Genomic DNA, 15,329 nt, shown 5'->3' with positions numbered 1-15,329 from the left:
CCCCTAGTAAAAAGAATAGCTTTTTGTGTAATAGCTATCTTCTTGCTGTCTGAAAATATTGCATATTGTCTAGTCCAAAAATCTGGGCTAGTTTCTAAACTAGTACTTTCCAAATTTAGATTCTTGAGAAAATAGGACACATGAGTAACAACTGTTATCTAAAATTTAAAAAAAAAAAGTATAATTATCATTTCTTTTTGACCACGTAGTCTTGGATGATTTCTCATTTTTGGAAAACAGCAAAATAAATCTTAAACTTTGAAATGTAATCACTGGACATTTTAACCTTCTTAAAGACTTACGGATATTTTCTTTTCTCTTTAGGTGGTACGAGACTATAATCTTCAGCTGTTTTTACAAGAGAATGCTGTGTTTCACAAACCCCAGCCCTTCCAGTTCCAGCCTTGTGACAGTGATACTGTAAGGGAATTCCAGATCTTCATTTCAATGTTGTTAAGCTACGTTTGTGCTCAAATAACTATTATCCTTGGAATAGACAGACAAAAAATCTGAATATGTCTCATTAATTTTATAACAAAGCTGTGAAGATGCAGAGAAACTGTGACATTTCTTCTTTCTAAAATATGACTAACACATACAATATCTTTATGCTAACAACTTTCCGCTAAATAGGGTTAAATTATAAGACAAGCTACCTAAAATCTGAAAACTGAACTGAGGAAAGAAGAAAAAATATTAAATAAATTTTATTTTCAATTCAAATATAAATTATACTTTTATCCATGAAATTCTTTATATACATATCCTTCCAAAGAAATTAGTAGTTAAATTTTAACCAGAATAGAATTAATAAATAGAATAATGAATATGTGCATGCAAATAGTTTGATTGATTTTATTAAAAAATTACAGTCCCTCTATAATTCCTTTCAGATTTCTTAGAATGTTAAAGTATTAACACAAATGCTAAGTTGAGTTCGCAGTTTTTAAAAAGCAGACATTAATCATACATTTTTATGCTTGGGTTTACTCTATGAAAAATTATTGCCATTTTTGAATTTTAAGAAAAGCACTGAAATGCTAATTTGATAACATAAAAAATATATTTAACTTCGGCAAGGTGAGAAAGCACATATCTATGTGTTAGCATGTTAGAATGTCCAAGATATGCTACCACATTCTCTTAATGTGGGCAAGCCAAGAGGGAAGTCAGATTATATTGGTAAAATCTGTTGGTAAACCTAGAATCAAAACCAGGGGGGTTTATGATATCAGAATTTAATGGTATCAATTTGATAGAAAGCTTCCCCGTAGGTATCTTTGTTATTTTTCTTACTAAATTTTAATAGCTCTGTTAGCAACTGTGTAAAGAAATGTAGGTCAAAATGTTTCCCTCTAGATTATAATCCTTGCCTTTAAATTAGTGCCTTTTTTTATCAGTCAGGTTTTGCTTAATGACTCAGTGACATTGTCCTATAATTTGACTTCTTTGAAACCTGGGAGGAATGAAGCAGAGCATCAGAAGATACAGGATATGGACAAGTTCTCCAAGCTAGACTTAAATTGCGACTAATTTGAGACTATTTTATCTTTGCCCATTTTCCTCAGAAAAATCAGAGTAACAGTGATTCTCATCTCACTTGTCCAAAGCCCAGCTACAACCCTATATCCTCCTCTGTTTCTAGACACTGTGCTAAATGTTCTTAGCTGTGTGTCCCTGTTTGCCTTAAAGTTCTAACTCTATGCTGTTTTCTGTCCTTGTGCAATCTTTACTGGGCAGAGTTTAAAAGCTGCCCAACTGGTGGATATTGAGCTCTCCCCTGTCAGTGCTCTGAGAATGACCATAGCTGAGGTATATGGGGGTGTGGGTCAAGGGTGGAGGGGTGGGGTGTGTGGGTTTGCATGTTAATAATGGGTGGGACTTGGTATTGGGATGATAGTTTATTTATATACACACACCTGTATAAGGGGCCACGGAATGTATAAGCTAGGGCTCTCCATTTTCCCTTACAAATTGATTTCCTTTCCTGATTATGGTGAAAAGCTTGAGCTTCTCATTTTTCATCTTGTGTGAAGCACCTTAGTTTTCCTCAACAGCAGTGCTGGAAAGAACCTTAGAGTTAATCTTGCCTTTATTGAAGGGGAAACTGAAGCCTAGAAAGCAAAAGAGACTTGTCCAGAGTCATAGATGAATTAATGAAACATTACAGTCATGATTGCAATATTAATGTTCTTTCTGCGTGCTACTCTGCCTTCTGAGAAGAAATGTTCAGCACGTGGGGAGAAATTAATTTTTTCCTAATGAAAAAAGATAAATGCCTATACTTTTATAAAAATCATCCCAGATTGTCAACCATTGAAAAAGTCTTTAGAATAATCATTTTGAAAATGTTTTTAACTACAAAATATGTTTGCATGTAATTTTTATTTTGTTGTAAATTAAGAATTTGTTATAAATTAATATTCTTGCTGCCCGCGAAGAATAAAATCCCAAATAATTACTTTTGCTCAGTATGGACTAGTACTGTCCTTCCCTGTGAGAATGGAGCCATTGTTTATTTGATTTTCTGGTTTCCTCTTAGAGGTGGTAGCACTAAGCCTGTTGTGGAGTAGAAAGCTCCAGTGAGTGCCCATCAACTCACTGTTTCTGCCAGGCGAATATAGGACTTGTAGGAAGGACTAATCGATACCATCTTCTGTTGTATTTCTGAAATTGCTATTGTTCCTATCCCATTTTGAAGCACATTTCAATTCAACAGACCTCAGCCCCTACTCTCTGTACCAATGTCTCAGATAGCTACTGAGGATACCTACTCCATGTTAGGCTACAGACCCTGAACTAGATGAGCTCACTAAACATGTATACAAATAAGTAAGATGTAATAAGGCAAGTGCTGTATAGAATAGAATGCTATTGCTGTCCAGTGATGGGTACAGTTAATGCGTCCGTATGTAGTGCAGTTCTTTTACAATTTTATTGAAGCACATTTACATATCATATAGCTCATCTTTTCAAGTGTATTATTCAATGATTTTTAGTAAATTTACCAAATTGTGCAACCATCGTCATATATAAGTTTTAGAACAGTTTCATGACCCCAATAAGATCCCTCATGTCCATTTACCGTTAATTCCTAGTCCGCTACCCCAGGAAACCCCTAATCTATTTTCTTTCTCTGTAGATTTGCCTTTTCTAGACATTTCACACAAGTTGAATCATACAATATGTTGTCCCTTATGTCTTGCTTCTTTTGCTTAGCATAATGTTTTTGAGGTTCGTTCATGTCATAGAAAATATCAATAGTTTGTGCCTTTTTATTGCTGGGTCGTATTCCATTGTATGAATATATTACATTTTGTTTATCTCTTCACTAGTTGATGGACATTTAGGTTGTTACCCACTTTGGGCTGTTATGAGTAATGCTGCTATTAACATTGATGTGCAAGTTTTTGTATGAATGTGTTCTCATTTATCTTGAGTTGCTGAGTCTATGGTAAATTTAGTTTAGCTTTTTAAGGAACTGCCAAACTGTTTTCCAAAGTGGCTGCACCATTTTACATTTCCACCACCATTGTATATGGGTTCTCACTTCTGCACGTCTTCACCACCTTTTGTTATTGTCTGTCTCTTTGATTACAGCCATCCTAGTGGGTATGAAATAGTCTCTCATCGTGGTTTTGATTTGCATTAACTTAATGACTAATGAGGTTGAGTATCTTTCCATGAGGTTATTAGTGATTAATATATTTACTTTGGTAAAATATCTATTCTCAAATCTTTTGTCTATTTTCTGCGTGATTGGCTTCTTATTATGGATTAGATCTCAAAGAAGAATTGAAGTTTACTCTGCCATGATTGCAAAACAACATGCCAGGAAGTGAAAAGAACAATTGAAAATAATAAAAATAATAGGTGACATTCAGTAAAGGTTTATTTCATACTAGACATTTTTCTAATTGCATTGCCTGTATTAACTCATTTAATCCTCACAACGACTTTATATTCTAGGTGCTATTTTTAATCCTCATTTTAAAGTTGAGGAAACTAAGATTAAGAAATTTGCTCAAGGGCCAGCCCGAGTGGCCTAGTGGTTAAGTTAAGCACACACCACGTCTGTGGCCTGGGTTCAGTTCCCAGGCATGGACCTACACCACTCTGTTGGCAGCCATGCTGTGCTGGCAGCCCACATACTAAAAAATAGAGGAAGATTGGCACGGCTGTTAGCTCAGGGTGAATCTTCCTCAGCGGGAGAAAAAAAAATTTGCTCAAGGTCACTCAGCCAGTAAGTGTTGGAGCCAGAAAAGTTTGAAAATGCATTACCTACCCTTGAAATAGCAAGTAGTCTTGGGGTGGTGATGGAGAAGTTGAGTAACACCATAAATGTGGGTTGCAACCAGATTTTGTGTTTCAGTTTTATATATGGTACTATATGGAGAACTACCATATATAAATGTTTTTATATATGGTATATATAGGTTTCTATATATGGGAATGTTTTCAAGTAGGACAGTCATATGATGAGGTCCATTGCAGATGGAGTGCCCCTGCAGGACAGTATTGTTCCTTAATGTCATTTTGAATTAGAAATTTGAACTGCTTATGGGTTTAACATATTCAGTTTTCATTCACTCGATAGATATTTATTATATATACTTTGCATATACCCTTGCCTTACATAGAAAAGAGTATTCAATAAATATTGATCTAGATTTAGGTAAGATATATTTAAGAAAGCCATAGGACTTTTAAAGTTACTACCTTGATAAAATGTAACTTATTTTCTTCTGAATATTTTCATATATTGTCTTACAATTAAAAAAACTTTTTAATATAATCCATTTCAAATCGTAATATTTTCCTTACAAAAGTCTAAGGTGTCCAGTTGAAAACATTTAGTCACAATGTTACCATCAGAATTTAATCCTTGAAATTATCACACTCTTGTTTTCTTGGCTTGTCTTTTATTACCTGCTGATGAATCAAAATTCCTTTTTCTTTTTCTGTTAATATATGATTATTTTGACTCATGCTTTAGAATGATATACCAAAATGAACTGGTCGAAATGGTTTTATAAAGCCACAATTATGTCTATTCTGTACAGCCGTAGAATTAAATTGGGAATCTTAGTATTAACCATAAGATGGTTACAAGTGACACTGATCAGTGGCAAGTTTTGTCTGATGTAGTAACTTAGTAGCTATATCATGGTTAATACTGAAAGATTTCTTTGTCTATTTTTCCATATAGAGTTATTGATTTCTTAAGTGCTGTTTTTTTATATCCTCAAATACCATTTCTCAGATGATACCAGAAAGTCAAAAATCCTTTCTAGAAAGAGTAAAGTACACCTTTCTTTGCTGAAATGAAAGTTTTTAATGCACAGTTATTCTGAGAAGGATACGAAATGTACCCTAAAATTCCCCTCCCCCAAAAAAGGGATATTCTATGAGGGAGAATTGACAAGTACATCTATTAGAATCTCAATTTTGGAGAGTCATTCAGCTATCGCGTGGGTCATACTTGTGTTAGAGATTCATATAGGTGTTATACAATGAGAAATCACTGGCTTTGGAGTCATATCCTGGCTGTGCCATGTACTGTGTTTATTTTATTTGTGTATTTATATGTATATTTAACCTCTCTGATTCAGCTTCCTCATATGTAAAATGACTACCTAATTGGGTTTGAAAATTAAATGACATACTTAAGCATTTGACTCAATGCCTGGCACATAGTAGATATAAAATGAATGTTGACTGCCTTTCTTTCTTTTGTTTTTTTTCCCTATCTTTCTACAAGACAAATGTATTTTATTTTTTTAAGTTATGTCCCTAATTCCTACAGGAAATAGCAAAATATCAAATATAGAAGACATTACAAAGATTATGAAATCTTGCAACACTTTTGTAGTCATGATCCCCAGCTCTCAACTCCCTTATCAGCTGAAAGTCCCTTGGGACGTCTGCTCTCCTATTTTATTCCACAACGTAGATCTCATCAGCCTCTCTCTCAGCAGTTATAAACCTAAAAGGCAGTCTGTGTGGAATAAACAGTAGCCAGTAGCTAACAATTAATGTCCATTCTTACTCCTCTTATCATAAGTACATAACTTGTACTTTTCACCACCTCTGCCCTACGTGCATCTCAGTGTGTCTTCCCTTCCTTTATGAGAACTGGTGATGTGTGCCCTTAGGGAGCATTTTCTCACATCCTGTGAAAAAGGACAAGGTCAGCCTGGGATGGGAAATAATATGGGAAATACACACATCCACAAAACTTAGATAAGTATGATCTATACAGGCAGGAAAAACTTAAGAAAACCTTTCCCCCAAATTTCCTGATAGGAATGGAAAGACCTTTTCCTCTTTACCTTCTCTGAACTGCAAATAATAAGATGTTTACAGATATCAAAAAGCTAACATTAAATTTCTGACATATGATCTTTTCCTGTTATTTTAACCACTAGTTTTGAAATTTAATTCTGCTCTCTGTAAACTAACAGTTAAGTAAATTACCACTTGCTGTAATTTAGGACTTTCGCTGTTAAAGTTTCACTTAAGTGGGGCATTTTATGCATCAATTTAAAAAATTTATAATATATGTAAATTAGACCATCATGCTGTACACCTTAAACTTATACAATGATATATAACAATTATTTCTCAATAAAACTGGGGAAAGAATAAATATTTAGCAAAAATTGCCCTCGTCTGTAAAAGAGTGTGTAGGGTTAATATACCATGCAGGAAATTTACCTGAAATTTCTCATTGTTATGAATGGCTCTTTGTGCTGATGGAAATCTTGTATGGCATATAGCAATGGCTCATAAACATGAAAGTATTGTGATAGCGAATTTGTGAAAATCTTACTGCTGAGTAAATAGGTACCATCCTCCTACACATAGACTGGCCACAGTAACCAAAAATGGAAGGCTCTGATTATAGACATGAGTGTTGCTCTCCAGAGTCAACAGGTGACAGTCAGGTGTTCAAAGCGGGCTGTCCTAAGTTATTCAGCCTTTCAAAAAGGACTTATCTGCTTTTCATAGAAAACCTACCATCTATTATAATAGGTCTTTCTCCTGGTCTGGTACCTTCTCTAACCATCCAGAGGTATCCAGAGCTTGCCATGGATTCCTGAGGAATGTATTGACTTGCAGGAGCCTGGAATTTCACTTTTTTATCTAACTTGTGATTGTAGCTCTTACAGCAAAGTCTCTGTAAGAGTTACCAAAATAAAGGTACACTCCTCATGCGGCTGTACCATTCACTCATGCCTCTAGACAGTCTAAAGGTACCAGATACAAGGTTTTTGTTCTGTTTTTATGTCATAACTCAGGGACATATTTTTCTTTTAGATTTACCTTTGATGTTCTAAGCTAAGACAAAAGAAGAGTGCTCCTTTCTCAGAGTTCTCATCAGTTCCTCACACCAGCCTTACTGGAATTGTATATCCTTTTCCACAGTCTTCCAGAGTTTTCCAGAAGTATCCAAAAGCTCATGCCACACTAATTGTCCTCAAGTTTACTCCCCTGAGAGGCTAGTTATCCGTAACTATGGATAACTAACCCAGTTATCCAGATTAGTTCCCACTTCTCTGTTAAGTGAAAGAGCTGCTATCTAAGCATTGCTGGAATGAAAATTATGTCTCATAAGGAATACTGCTCCACTCCTCTCCCAGGTGTGTGGTATATTTAAAGTATGTGACTTAGAGGCCCGCCATCTGTTATCAAAAGGCTTCGGCCAGATGTATTTCAAAATTCGGAATTTTTCAGGTTAAGAAAGGTGATCCATGTATCATATGTTGCATAATACCCTGAGGAGGTTGTGGGGAAGCACCCCATTATTAAACACAGTATTTTTGCAGCAAAACATTTGAATATTTATCCTAAATGAAATAAATAAAAACTATAAATAACGTCTATTTAGTTCAAGTCAGATTTTGCCACAAATGAGTTTTGTCTCCAAACTTACCCAAAAAGCCCTGTGATTTTCAGAGCATTTTGAATTTCAAAATCACAGGATTGTGAACCTGTATAAACATGAGTGCTAGGAATACAATAGCCTACGAAGATCCAGATGCTTTTTACTTGAAGAAGTCCTTTTGAGAACAAGTAATAATTAACTTTCTTGAAATAATTAACAGTATATTATTGAATTTCATAAATAATAAGATGGATCAAATATTTAACACAATACATTTCCTATCTGTTAATAAACTGGAAAATGCAAGTAGTACAAATTCCTTGAACGAGGGTTAATAAGATTGTTTCTGGCACATGATATTGGCATGACAGTCCTAACATTGTCTTGTTTTGGAGTTGGGTTGGAATGCTAGTGTTTTACTGTTAGTGGTTTCAATTCATCATATGTGACCATCTGTTTTGCTCTCTTTCTAATGGTTACATTTTGGTTACAGACTTGAAAAATAATGATTGTGTTTCTGCTGTGAAAATCAGCTATTCTATCCCTATTCACTTTGCTCTTCTGCACACAGGTTCAGATATCTGTTTGAACCTTCTGTGCCCTGTGTTAACCTTAAAATGAACTGAAATCATACTTTAGAGGATATCTAAGGACAAAGTAGTTAAGATGACATAAAGACTAATATTTCAAGAATATTGGACTGTTAATTTCTGTAGTGTAGTTCTTTAAAGTTATTTAATAACTTTATAAATTTTTTCAAGACTTATGTTTTAATATTGCATTCTAAAAGGACTGGAAATTTTTAAAAGCTTAACATTACTAGGCTCTGAAAGCCTGCTCAAACTCACTTGAAGCACTTTGGCTTTTTTTTCCCTAAAAACAAAATTAAATCAAAAGATATCTTACCTCTAAGTGAAAGCCGTGCCAGAATTTCATTGAAAGGAAATTTGTAATTTTAGCAGTCTTTTTCAGTATTACAGTCTCTATGTTACCAATATTACATTGGCTAAATAGAACAATTAGTAAGACAGTATGGTCATATAAAGATAGCAAGGAATTTGAAGTCAAAGAGATCTCACTACAAGCTCCAGCGCCACCACTTACTGGCTAAGTGGTTTTGGGAGAGAAACCCTTTCTGAGCCTAGATGTCCACACCCATAAATTGAGAAATTCTCTATTAGGATGGTTTTGAGAACTAATATATGTAAAGCAGTTAGCACAGAGCTTAAATATTCAATGTGATACCCTTTTTTTTTTTCAAAATAACATAGCTTTATAGATTTCTAATTATAAAAAGAAGGTTTTTCACCTGGACTCTCATTATTCAAAGGTAACCACCGATTACATTTTGGTCGATAGCCTTCTGAATCTCTCTCTGCAGGTACATACTCACATAGATATGAACACACAACTTTACAGAAGTAGATTTATAATATACAGACATAAATTTAGACTTTTTTTTCTGTTCAACATTGTGTCATGGCTATCTGATATCCACAGGAGTATCCATACCCACTAACCCTCTCAGAAATTTGACATCCTGCACCTCCCATCAAACAGTTTGTTTTTATATTGTTCATCTCCAGTACCTCCTAAAGTTGTACCTTGTCATGAATTTAAAGTTCCAAGAAAATTAAAATTATGTTTTGAGAATATTTTAAAATTTTTTACAGGACCTGCTCTTGGGTTAGGCTAGGCTCTCAGATAATGCTCAGAAGAAATTTGATATTCAGAGCAGTAGCAGTAGAATAGCATAATTTCTGGTTCTCATACTCAGAGAAACACAATATTCCCAGTGGTAACAGCCAAGACGTGAGCCTGTTTGTTCTCTTAAAATTAATTGCAGCAGTAGTGAGAATCCGAGATTTCATCTCATCTTCAGATGTCTTGATTTTTAAGTGAGGAAGCTGAGGCCCAGAGAGGAGGTAAAGTACATTAGCCAGGATGACACAGCTAAGGTCTCTTTGGAGAGTAAATATGTATACAATGTGAATGTATTTGAGGAATAAATGTATTTCAGATTTCAGTGGCTAATTTTTAAGGAACAAATAAATTTATAAAAATTCCTCAATTTGGAGATTCAAAAAAATTTCCTTCCTCAGTCATCCATTTTGAATGGATTTTGTCATGGGAATTTAAACGTGAAGAAGGAGACCTTTTATGGTACAAGTGGGAGAGAGATCTCGATCCTAATGTCACCTTTGAGAACCTATATTAAAATGCATGGCACTCAGTAAATTAGTTCCCTTTCTCTTCTGTTCCTTCTTCCCCACACAAAATACTCTCCTTCATCAGTTAGAAACTGATTCTAATTAGGTGTGTCATCTCTGAAGACACCATCCTAGTATCTGGAGACCTGGCCCTCACTTCAGAATCAGGGCCTCAGGTTATCTTTGTGTAACCAGCCTTTACCCAGGACACTCTGTGTACTATCAGGCACGTGCTGGATGCCAGGAATGCATCGCTGAGACCCTCAAATTGCCGGAAGACGAGCAGGAGACGTTCACGCAGCAGTCACGGTATAAGGTGGTATCTGCCTGACAAACAAGTGACTGAATCAACATAATGGAGTTTGTCAAAAGTGAAGGAGCCCCTGAGTCTGTCTGGAAAAGTCGGGGAAGATTGCACAGAGAACGCAGCACTTGAACTGAGATTTGAAGGAGGACTAGAAATTTGTCTGTAGACAAAAAAGACAGGGCAATTATCCTAACCAGAGACTTGTGTTTAGGCTGACATTCATTTTCCAGGAAAAGGCCCATCTGCTTCTGAAATTTTTTTACTAAAACTTGTATGATTTCTAAGATCCAATGTTTCCAAAGATCTGAAGAATCTCATTTAGTTGCCCTGACTTACCTGTGTCATCCAGACTGACACAGACAAATGAAAAACTACCTATCCTGGACTTAAATGTCTATAGGAAGGTCCTTGTATAGCATTTCTCTCCAGTTTGTAATTTATTTGCATTATTTTTGTGCTACTATTATTCTGAGAATTGCTGTATTATTATATATGCCTCTTTAAAAATAAGTTAAATAAGTGAACTTTTCCACAGCTGGGCTATAGTGCTGTTTGGTATTTAATTTGTAAATTTTCATATTCTGTTTCAAGAAGATAACAGTGTTCTTTAAATTATTGTGTTTAATAGCTTATATGTTACTATTCTTTTATGTGTTTAACTACTTTTTTAAGAGGGAAAGGAAAAATGTTAAAAGAGTGAACCGAAGATTAAATTAGCCAACATTTTAAAAAGAAGCAGTTCCTAGCAGTTCCTTTGCTGAAATCAACCACTGCTAATACCACCACCTTAAAAGCTAATGATCTTCACCAGATTTCTGATTTGTATGATCTTCGGTAGTGGAGGCGGCGTTAGAACCTTGCTCTGTGTTTACACCCAGGCTGCGTTTGCCTTGTGTGAAATTCTTGTTCGTCTAGACCTGTGTTATAGGAAGCTTCCGCATGTCTTTCAATTGCTTGATTTCAGAATTCATGAAAAAGATAAATTAATTTGAATTTTAGTTATGTGTCATTCCCTACCCAGAGGATCCCAAATCACATTTCCCACTCAGTGGCGTTTGTTGTCTGTCCTGATCATTGGGCACTCCTGTCTGAGTAATAGTAAACCCATAGTGAATGAGAAAAAAGCCCTGTCTTTACTTCCCCAGTACTTAAGCACAGATAATGTTCAGTAAGAAAGTACAGCTCCTGTGTGGGCAAATTGGGCTATGGCCTGTCTGCAGCCAGCACACATTTTAGACCTATCTACCTGTTCCTGAAATGTTGCTTGATAATAAAAATTGTTTCTCCATCAGTTGCCTCCTTTCTCATATACTCTACTCCTTACAAGTTCATACTCTTTTGAGATCTTTCACTATATTTTCAGTCTTATTTTTTATTCATTCTTTGGGCTATCAAGAGCCTGGGAATTATTTGGATTTTAAAATTAACAATAATGAGAAAATTTTTTGTTTCAAGTAGTTTTCAGTTGGGTCTTTAACATTAGTGATTACCATTTATTGGATACTTAATATATGTAGATACTATAAGAGAATGTTTAAAATTTGACCTCATTTTATCCTGATAATCCCAATGAGATAAGTGGTATTTTCACTAATTTTCAGATGTAACTAAGACTCAGATTAACTAATTGCCCAAGATCATAAAGTTAGTAAATGGCATAGAGGATTAAAACTAGGTCTGTCTGGCCTAACAGCCTGTACGTGGGCTCTGTCTTCGTACGTCAGGTTCCTCTGGCTAATGTAGATTGCGTTTGCATCTATGTCCAGGGTTTAACATTTTAAACCCTACCTTCTAAGGACAGATATAAATTTAAATGCCTAGATCCTTTTGCAAATCAGAATATAACAATCAAGTTGGTTCCCAGATTTCTAATAGCCCAAAGAAGGGAATCAGAATATAAAATGTAAAGTTGGTTAGATTTGGGTTTTGATTCTTTTGCTCTATTTCAATTCATTTATCATTATATAATCTAGCTTTAGCTGAAATGTCTGCAGAGAGTAAAAGTTTTTCCACTTTTCCTATAATCCCCCCAACAAAAATATTAAGTTTTTAGTTCAATTTATCAAATTATACTTACTCTACCAATTTTGAGCTATGTGATCTTGCAAAAGTCATTTTTTTAAGATCTTCCCACCCTAAAATTTTGCTTCTTTTTGTGTTAAAATCCTCTTTGGATGATTCATATTTAAGAAATTGTTTTCTCTCCTAATTATTTTAATAAAGATTGTTTTTCATGTGTTCTTAAGAGTTCAGAGAAAGGTTAAAGTAGTTTGTGGTTAAGAGCTCTGATTCTGCAATCAGACTTGTGTAATCAAAGTTGTAACATTTAATATCTAGTAGACACTGGAAATTTTACATAACCTCTCTGAGCCTCCATTTCCTTTTCTATAAAATGGCTGTGTGACTCATAAAATTGCTATAAAGTTAATGTGAAGCACTTTCTACAATACTTGCATAATAGGGGTTAACTATGACTGTTATTTAAGTTTGTTCTTTGTAAAATATAACGACAGCATTTTAGGACTAGAAGAAACCATTAGTGATCATTTGATCTCGCACGCCTGTCTTTCCTATGTCAATAAAGCCCAGAGGAAGGTTAAAAGCTAGTTTGAGGTTTGGTGGTAAGTTGGTGATGGACCTGAAACTAAATTAAACCCAGCATCTTTGCAGGTGGAGAGGTTGTGTGGCTGTTATTGTATTGTTTCATTGTGTTCTTTTCACTTCTATCCAATGATTCTTTCTTTAATCTCATTGAAACTATTGAGTTGTTTCCATTTTTATCTATGCAGCTGTTTTAGTGTTATAGTAGGTTGGCATGAATACTTTTTTCTTCTTTGCTTAGCTTAGCTGGCTTTCTTCACTTCCAAAATGGATCAGTCCACAGTGTTAGAGATGCAGCTTTAATATTCAGCAATGTAAGGCAAAAACCTGTGGTCATTCATGGTTTCATACTGTCCTCTTAGTCTTCTGCTAATGTTCTGTGACATGAGACATTGCTTCCCACCGTAGTGGAACATGCCTCCTGTTTTGAGTGCTGTTAAATGAAGGCCCTCTGGTCCAGCTGCAAGATGGTAGTAATTTCAATAAGGATAACAATACTTTTCTCTCCATTCTCTCTTGTGTTGTAGAGCCGACAGTTAGAATCAGAAACGGGGACCACAGAGGAGCACAGTCTAAACAAGGAGGCTCGGAAATGGGCCACACGTGTGGCACGTGAGCACAAAACCATCGTTCACCAACAACGGGTAAGTGGAAGAGAGAGTCTTAGGCTATAGAGGAGAATCTGCTCCCAACCTCATTCAGGTTGTTGGGTCTACATTGAGCTTGAGCCACATGTCAAACCAATTTAAGGAGCTGGGTTTTATTCATATGGAAAATATCCTATGTATGTTTTCTCTGTAATTTCTCATGACTCAACAGTATACTCTCGGCTATCTACTTAGCTTGGAAATTCCTTCAGCCCTCTAGCAGCACGCAGTGTCGGTACTGTTGTTATCAGAATCCAGTTTCTTATAAGTCTAGAACTGAGGTCGCTGTTTCCTTCCTGGCTGTCAGATGGGGGCTACCCTTAGCTCCTGAAGGCCACTCACTCTGGTTTTTGCGGAGGGACATCTTAGAGCCAGCAATGGTGCGTGGAATCCTTCTCATGCTTGGCATCTCTCTGACTTCACTGTTGGCTCATTTCTCATCTCTCTCCAGCTGGAGAAAGTTCTCTGCTTTAAGGGGTCATGTGATTAGATTGGGCCCACTCAGATAATCCAAGATACTCTCCCTATCTTAAGGTCCATAACACTAATGTATCTGCAAATTATATCTTATTTATACACACTTCCAAGGATCAGTGTGTGGACATCTTGGGAGGCCATTCTGCCTACTATAATAATAAAATAAGACAACAGTACCTATCATCACCACTGCTTTTCAGTGTTGTAAGAGGATTCAGTCAATGTGTTAATGAAAGAAAAATAAGGTGTTTAAATATTAGGAAAAGATACATCTATCATTATATTTGGATGATGTGATTGTTTACCTTCAAAAACATGAGACCCAACTGTCAAACTATTAATAATAATGAGAGTTCAGTAAGGTGAATAGATACAAGACTATATACAAAAATCATGTTTTCCTATTAACTAGAAATAATAAATTGTAAAATGCAATTGGGGAAAAATTATTCACCACAGCCATAAAATACTGATGAATCAACCAATGTAATGTCATGACCTATAAGAAGACTTTTTTTTTTTTTTACCAAAGAATATAAAAGAAGACATGAATCATTGGAGAGATGCAAAAACTGTGGATATTTATTAAATGTATGTAATTTTAATGCAATCCCAATGAAACTTAAAATATATTTCTAAGAGAACTTGACAATCTGGTTCTAAAATGTGTCATTTTTTTTTTTTAGTGTATAAGAATAGCCAAGAATAACAATAATGAGACTGTGTGCCTTAGCATGTACTGCAACATACAATAGTGACCATAGGAATCAAAACTGTGGTATCCTACAAGAGTGAACTAATATATCAAAGAAAATGATCTGTGTGTATATGAACCTTTAGATACTGCTTCAAACCGACCAACCATAAACACTCATTCTGAGGCACGCAGGGAAGTTTAATGATGAACAACATATTAAGGCCTCCGAGGAATTGTTGTTAGGTCCAATAATGGTATTGTGGTTGTATTTTTTTCTTAAAGTTTCTATTTTTAGAGGCTTTTTCTGAAGCATGTACAAGTGAAATGACATGATGTCTGGAATTTGTTTTAAAATGCTTTAGCAAAGAAGAAAAAAGAATAGGTAAAACAAATGTGGAAAAATCTTAACTGTTGAATCTTGGTGATCAGTATATGGGAGTTCATCATACTAGTCTCCTTACTTTTGAGCATGTTTTAAATTTTTCATAATATAATGCATACT

The 15,329-nt window shown here is 35.2% G+C and overlaps 1 protein-coding gene across 2 annotated transcripts in view; it reads left to right on the top strand.

The window, feature by feature from the left end:
• FCHSD2 (FCH and double SH3 domains 2) overlaps positions 1 to 15,329 on the top strand; it is a 259,676-nt gene that overhangs the window by 205,739 nt on the left and 38,608 nt on the right. For both annotated transcript variants that reach the window (XM_046685615.1, XM_046685616.1), the window contains 2 exons: positions 325 to 420; positions 13,534 to 13,650. In XM_046685615.1, the coding sequence (XP_046541571.1) occupies positions 325 to 420; positions 13,534 to 13,650 (213 nt within the window). The remainder of the gene's footprint in view (positions 1 to 324; positions 421 to 13,533; positions 13,651 to 15,329) is intronic.

The sequence above is a fragment of the Equus quagga genome, chromosome 14 (assembly GCF_021613505.1).
Source record: "Equus quagga isolate Etosha38 chromosome 14, UCLA_HA_Equagga_1.0, whole genome shotgun sequence".
Classification (NCBI taxonomy): Eukaryota; Metazoa; Chordata; class Mammalia; order Perissodactyla; family Equidae; genus Equus; species Equus quagga.
Note: the sequence above shows the minus strand (reverse complement) of the source record. Positions and strands in the feature narration are given on the sequence as shown.